Here is an 8084-nt window from a genome sequence, read left to right on the forward strand (position 1 = left end):
GCCTCTCTCCATTTGTAGTACATAAGATCCAACATCTACTTTTTGAGCTCATTATTCTAACACATACGTGCATATTATTGCTAAAGCTTGATTCCCACTAGCGACGCAACGTAACACAATCTACGCAACGTAAGCAAATGCCCTTCTAATAATTGTGTTTGCCCCCGCCTGTGTGAAATAAAACCTGCGATGTTTGCAGCAGTGTTGCGTCGTCGGTTCCCACTTGTGATTACGCAATACAGCACTTTGCGTCGATACGTCGCTACGTTGCGTTCTAGTGGGAACCACGCTTAGAGCTTGGTTCCCACTAGGACGCAACGCAAGGTCGTAAGCGCAACGTGACTTGACCAATCACAAGCAGACCAAGCTTAACTCGTATACAGTTTGACACACGGAAAGATAAGATAAAATAAAACAAGTCGTTTATAGAGCGCCACCAAACCGACAATATCGTATTGGTTACTTTAAGATATCGCCAAGATTTCATTTGAATGCGTTTGTATCTTCGCAGCTGAGGAGGCGATAAGCCTAGCTGGAAATCTCGCTCAGTCGTTGATAGATTATTGATACGCGGCGGCCAAGTACGCGTTAGCAACCGTTATGACCGTCTGCTCAAAATAAGGTGACTAGTGATGAGATCATTATTAGGATGTTAACCGTATCCAGTTTGTTGTTTGATACTACGATGCCTTCTAAATCGGCAAGCAGTGTTCATGCAAAGCACAGACCACAGAGAACATCTACCAATTCGGTAGGATCTGAAATAGTGGCAGCTCCAATGGAATCTGTACACATAGCCGTGTTAGGAGCACCTGGTGTTGGCAAGACCTCTTTGATTGAGCAACACGTAACGTGCCGCTTTCCGGAAGTTTCCAAACCAACGACAGTTGCTTCAGTTTATACAGCAGCAGCAGTTTTAGATTCACAACTTTTTGAAATAAATATTATAGACATGCCGACGATACCGTTTTACCCGCTGGAAGACTCGATAAAAAGACCTTCTGAAGAAGAAATGAACGCATACGCTACGGCGATCTCTGCGGCAGAAGCATTGATATTTGTGTATGATATAAGTTCACCCGATACATTCGAATACATACGGGAACTAAGGGAACATATATTAGAATGTTACGAAGAAGATACAGAAGTACCGTTTATGGTTGTTGGTAATAAACAGGATTTAGACTCAAAGCGCCATCCCCGCAGACATTATTCGCAAGTTGTTAAAAAGACATGGAAATGCGGATATTTAGAATGTTCGGCCAAGTTCAACTGGCGGGTCGTGACGTTGTTTAGCGAAGTAATGCGGATGATTACAGGCACGAACGGTAAAGACAGTCATTCCAGTGGTAAAATACGACTACTTAAAAATAAGAAATGCTCAATAATGTGACTGCAATTAAACGGCTAACTCAAGGCCAACGGAGTTGATTGATTTTTACTCTCTTAAGGCGGCATTGCCTTGCCATGAACATTTAATACAACAATGTAAAAAGAAAAACACAATCACACGAAGACGTTTAATCACATCCGCAAAACTTTTATCGTAAGTGCTTTTATTTCTGCAGAATTAGAGAGGACGAATTTCAACTTTGGCTGATTACATTATAACATTTATTTAGGACACGGACGAATTATTTAAATACAGTTGTGTTTATGCCGCGAAGACATGTTTCTTCGATTTAAATATCTATGCCAGATTTGTAATGTATAAAACAATCAAAGTGCAATTTAACATTTTATAATTTCCAAGCGGATATGTCACATTATGTATAATAAAGGATTACGGTATACGACATTATACGAACTCATCACAGTGAGTCAAGCTTGGTATGTTATCTTAAAACTCATGCTTTCGCCGCTCTTAGCATCATTGTGGTCTTTCTAATTTCTTAAATTAACGCTAAGCTGTTAATATACTTTTTGTATTGATTGATATAGTAGCGCTATTTTCACAGCTGAAAGTAACAGAAGGACTGATAGATAACAATTATACGAAGACACAAATGTTACGCGCGCGTACAAAATCTGATAATCATACATATGCGTTAATTATTTTGTGTCTTACATGACTAAAGCTTGGTTCCCACTGGGACACAACCGAAAAACGTAAACGCAAGTATTTGTCTAATCGTTGTGATTGGGGGTCAACTTGCGCGTACACCGTTGCGTCTCTGTGAGAATTAAGCTTAAGCTTGGTTCCCGCTAGGACGCAACGCAAGAACGTAAGCGCAACGCAAGCGTGTTGACCAATGACAAGCGACAGTTCGTGATTAGTCAACTCACTAACGTTGCACCTACATCCTTGTGTTGCGTCCTTAATTATAACGATATCTTTATATAAATTGTAATTATTTTTAATAATGTCAATTACGTTGTTGCGCTAGCCGTTACGATGGTCAAAATAAATGTCACTGATCTGAGAAGAGTATTAGTAGTGTTTTTAAAGTTAAATTAATAGTTGGTGGGAGAATCTGACGGGAAGTGGTGGGCGTAGGCCTACGTAGTGTATATACATTACTCCAAGACGAATAACATAATTTATTTTGGTAATTTGACGATACTCTATACAGTATTGCATCTCCCTAAAGCTAGAACGTAAGGCAAGGACGTAAACGCAATGCAAGCGTTTTAACCAACGACAAGCGAAGTTATAGACAGTTAAGCTTGGTTCCCATTAAGCGTGGTTCCCACTAGCGACGCAACGCAGGGACGTAACGCAACGCAAGTGAATTGACCAATCACGAGCGAGGCTTATTCGCTAAAGCTTGGTTCCCACTAGAACGTAACGCAAGGACGTAAACGCAACGCAAGCGTTTTAACCAATGACAAGCGAAGTTATAGACAGTTAGCAATCACAAGCGAATAAGCCATCGCTTGTGATTGGTCAATTCACTTGCGTTGCCGTTACGTCCTTGTGTTGCGTCGCTAGTGGGAACTACGCTTTAGCAATCACAAGCGAATAAGCCATCGCTTGCGATTGGTCAATTCACTTGCGTTGCGTTACGTCCTTGTGTTGCGTTGCTAGTGGGAACCACGCTTAAAGAAACGCCTTTTAAACATGTTTTGCTGACCATGCCATTTTAATGTCACACAGTTATTCATTTTGACCCAGCATTCATTATCTTTCATGTTAAATATCAGCATTAAACTAAAAAAAACAAATTGCTTTTCTGTATCGGAAGATTGTTTGCCTGGACGATTCCAAGATTATAAAATAATAACAAACGAAAGATTGCTCTTAAAACACGTTCACTGCTATTTCTTGAGGTGATATATTTCACGAACGTTGTAGAATTGAAAAACAGACGAGAGTAGCAAGTGTAGTATAATGCAAATGAACGCTACAGTTCCATTATAATCTAATGTATATGACCGACTTTGTATACAAATTCGTCACCGTTGATTTAACCTCATCTTACAAAATACGATTTAGCAATATAGAAAAACGACGTTAATGTTAACAGGAGGACAGCCATTTCGCTGAATTTATGAACAGATAATCGAACTCAGCGATTATCAATTTCAACTCTCCTCAGAGGGAGACTTTATTCTTTAAATTCATTAATGTTCGTTCTTGACAGCATTACAATAAAATTTGCTAATAACTTAGTCGTATTTGGTTTATAAGTAGAATATATTTGAAGTATTAATTTTGAATGAAACGATTTTTTCTTGATTAACTATCTTAGAAAATTTCTACAGAATCAGTAATCTTAAATTATATCAAATATTTAAAATTAGCTGATATTTTATATATTGGTATGCACTTCAACTGTTGCAAAATGAGACATGGGTGTCGAATACTGTTAATGTATCGAGAAATACTGAGTGTAATGTCAATAAACCAGATGTATGCGGGAGCTTTGATTGTTTGATTCTATCGGATACATCGGCAAATTATTCCCAAATTAGAAAGGAAGAAATAATTTAAAGAGTGTTACTTTATATCGAATTTGAAATATCAAAATATTATATTCATTTGAATAATAACAAACATATTAATATCCACAACTCGATGCAGATATTCAACACTGTACACATTGCTTGCAATTTTATTTAATCATAATTCTGAATATAACGGTAATTACTTTTGGGACCTAAAATCTTTATCACATAATGATTTCATGATATCAAAATATCCTCTAAAGTTAACTGTGTTAAATAACGACTTATAATAATATAATGAAGATGATAATAATTTATTATAAGTGCAACCCCCTGGATCACCGTGAAGAGATTTTCTTTATCTAAAGAAACGGAATAAGATGGACGGTACAGTAATCTCGAGTAATCTCAATGAGTCAGAAAAGCGTATTTCCCTTCGCCTTATGAAAACCTGTATAATATGCAAATTAGACAAGAAAACATCATCCCACACTTCGAATTCAACAGCCACTTTCAAAAGAATGTTCTTCACCTAATCCTATAGACAATAAATACTCGCTATAAATACTCGCTTATAACCACTGAAAATTTTGTTCTATAAATTATGCAATTCTGACTACGTTGTAAAAGATTTTATTTTCGCCTCAGACTATATTCATGTAAAATGATTCTGCGCACAAAATTCCCGAAGGTCGTTGAAATGAGTCGATTCTACTTGGTAACAGTAAATAACAAAAAGCAGCTGTTCGTATAGAAATAAAGAAACGAAATGGAAAAAAGAAACACACACAATTAGTTTAAGCGGGATCACGATAGTACGAGTCGTATCGTCTGCTGATATAATCCATTTTGTTTCAACTCGGTGCCAGTTCAATCACGTGATCAGTTTACTAATCAACTTGCAAAAACATGGACATTCGTTACGACGAAAACATGAACCTTCTTTTAACAAACTAACGATTATACGATGACCGTATGAACTCATGTGTTTCGGCGGTTAGCATTTATAATCTTTAACTATAAACCCTGAATCCCTCCGAGATAGATACACAAGACGTTCATGCTATATGACAAGACGTATGTTTACACAAATCCCGTGATAGACCACTTGCGCAAACAGAATTAAAATAATGAACTCAGACGAATGACTTGATTAAATGTCAACTGGAATTCAGATATAAAGACACTTAGAATGAATAAGTTTCTTGGGATTACACTAGGCGAGCGGGTTAATGAACGCTATTTTATGACACACTAGTTCACAGACATCACAACGAAGGTTTCGGAATTATAATGTATTGTTCACACTCGGAAATGGGGATTGACGCGTTTGCGATGGGTAAAGGCCAATTTACACAGACGAGCAGTAACGGTAAAGCGTAACGCAATTCGTACGTAAGGAAATACGGGTTTTTTGAACGAGTACGAGATCGAGAACCGGTAATTAATGCTGGTTCTCGTTCCCGATCCGAGATAGCGAAAGCTCTCTATTGTGTTTTCCTCGCCTGCGTGAAATCAAACCTGCGATGTTTGCGGCACTGTTGCGTCCGTCGTCGGTTCCCACTTGTGATTACGCAATACAGCACCTTGCGTCGATGCATTGCGTTCTAGTGGGAACCACGCTTAAGTGTTCCGTTCATCGACGCAACCATGTTGAATCAACATTAATATCAGAAACCATTTTTCCAATTGGAGACCGGCAACAATTAAGGAAAAATGTTAATAAATAAATTATAATAAAACCTTGGGTAATGAGTAGGCCTAGTCATCAAGTTTTTGATGTGGACGAATTTGTAGTTCATTCATTCATTCATTCAGGCTTATCGCCTGACTTTATTAAAAAAATAATAATTACATTGAAAAATAAAGCAATTTATGGTCACAAGATAAATGAATTAGTTAATTTCGTTCTCTAAGCAAAACATATATCTTAACTTATAAGCATGATAAATATATTTAGATAGATTATCAATAATTATTGGATCCTGTGATGACATTAAACGGCAGAATTTAAAAGTATTTGGATTTTCAAAAAATAAAGTAGTCTGCTACGGCTTTCGCCGGAATGTCTTGTCGATGAAATAATGATATTGTCTGAAAATGTCATATCGACTTGAACTTTCAGAGAAATGAACCATCGGTGATCGAAAGTCCACCGGCAAACTAGCGTACGTACGGCATTTCACTCGTATGACCTAGGCCTACTAATAAACGTTTTATTTAGTGTACTTCATAATTTGATTTACAATTTACAGATCTGTGCTAATGATATTGATTTAGCTTCACTAACAATTTATCCTACTTCCGTCGCTCACAATCATCGTCTCGTTAACATTTCATCAAATGAGTTTTGTGCATGTTTCATTGCGTTTTAAGCATACATTACGTTTCGCAAATGAGTCGGCCAATGACGTTGTTTCATTACATTCCCGTTAATACAATGAGTACACGGATTCAAAGCAGCACACCTTTTATAAGTAAATGTATTTTAGATATTAAATCGATTAAGAATTTCAAATATTGCTAGGTTAATTTTTAAACTGAAGTGTGATATAAATTCATGAATATGTTCGATGGCAAAGAGACAGAGCCGCCACTTGTGATTTTTTCGAATCACTGGCGTTACGCGTACGCCATTGCGTTGCGTCCACTGGGGACCGAGCTATATTAGTAATAGGCCTAGCTTTGTGTATTTTAAGGCTGCCTGATGTGTTCTAAAATTAATTCAGTGTTAGTGCACCTGCATTTGTCGGATCAACACTAACTCGTCCATAGTGACGAGTTTGATCATGTCTGTTTTGCTGTATTACTAAAACTATAGTAGTAGGCCTATACAAATGTATCCTAATTTATGTCAAATTTATCTAGATTATTACATCTTATCCCTGGACTTATCATCATAGATAAATTAACATCGTTTTGAAATGATTCTGGATCAGTTTATTTGTGAGATTATACAAGAAAATTAAAAAACTAGTATGTTTACAAATAGCATCCATAATTATTCGTTCACATGAGCATGTGACTGATCAAAATATCTATTAAACGGCCAATTAGGCGTAATTGCTTTTAAACGTTCGATTTAAATGTAAGGTTGATTTGGCAGCTGGCTTAATATGAAAAAGAGAAATTAGAATTTGTAACATAAAAATAATTAATTCTACTGTTCGACCGTACACAACCCGCCGTGCTCCAATTTGTTTAGTGCGGCGCGCCGCTGCGGTTTCCGTACTCGATAGCGACGTGCGTGCAGTTTAAAGAGCTGAAGCTTGGATCTTCACCTGGTGGGTTTGTGGTCTCTGTCCGAATTTAGCCACTGGAATAAACCACTTTAATATGTTGTAAAAACAATGTGGAGAAGATAGGAAAAGGACACGCCCAGCCCCGGGTTCCATGAGTTCGCACTACGAATATTTTATCTTGCAGAACCTCATTGAATTAATGCACGAGGCTAAATCATATCGCATGTTCATCAATCAATCATCATCTTCGTGCGTATAGTATAGCATCACCCGTATTTGCACTTTAATATAACATTTATAACTATATTGATAAGAAATATATCTTAATTTGCCCATAGAGTATAAGTATAACAAACCGTTTATATAAGAAATCCTCACAGCTGACCTTTTAGAATCGGTCTTCGACATAGGCCTAGATTGTGCTCCCCTAGAAATTTATCTTTGTTATCAACAACCAAGTACTTAAGCAAATTAATTCGTCTATCTTCTGTAGCCATATATCAATACTAAGTCAACGCAATTTGGATTATTGTTGAGTTGGACGTAACTTTCATTTCATTTCATTTCATTATTTATGTGGTCTATTTAAGTATATACAACACAAAAAAAAACTGAAATTGGGGAGACCAGGGTCAACCTAAGTGAACTTAATCACTGTAGCTGAGCCGGTTGACCCAACCCCTAAGTCAGTTTACACATAAAAGACTTTAACTTATAGGTCTAAGCGCATTGATTGATTGAACGAACAGCAGGAAATGAAGATGAAGATAAACAAACAAAGTAGAGGAGAAGGTGGAGAGAAGAAAGAAGCAAGAGGGCAAGAGGGTGATTAAAGAACACTATTATAAAGGAGGTGATATATATAGAAGGCCTATTACGGCCTCTGTATGACGCTCTAAGCTTAAATTAAATAGTCACACATCAACCTCATGCATATTCAAATCAAGTTATGTC

At 37.0% G+C, this 8084-nt stretch overlaps 1 protein-coding gene across 1 annotated transcript; it reads left to right on the forward strand.

The window, feature by feature from the left end:
* Positions 1-509: 509 nt before the first annotated feature.
* On the forward strand, positions 510-2631 carry LOC140043402 (ras-like protein family member 10B). Its single transcript, XM_072087903.1, has one exon. It carries the CDS (start codon positions 650-652, stop codon positions 1391-1393), a length of 744 nt encoding a protein of 247 aa, XP_071944004.1. The 5' UTR covers positions 510-649; the 3' UTR covers positions 1394-2631.
* The last annotated feature ends 5453 nt before the right edge of the window (positions 2632-8084 follow it).

This window comes from Antedon mediterranea, chromosome 3 (genome assembly GCF_964355755.1).
Source record: "Antedon mediterranea chromosome 3, ecAntMedi1.1, whole genome shotgun sequence".
Taxonomy (NCBI): Eukaryota; Metazoa; Echinodermata; class Crinoidea; order Comatulida; family Antedonidae; genus Antedon; species Antedon mediterranea.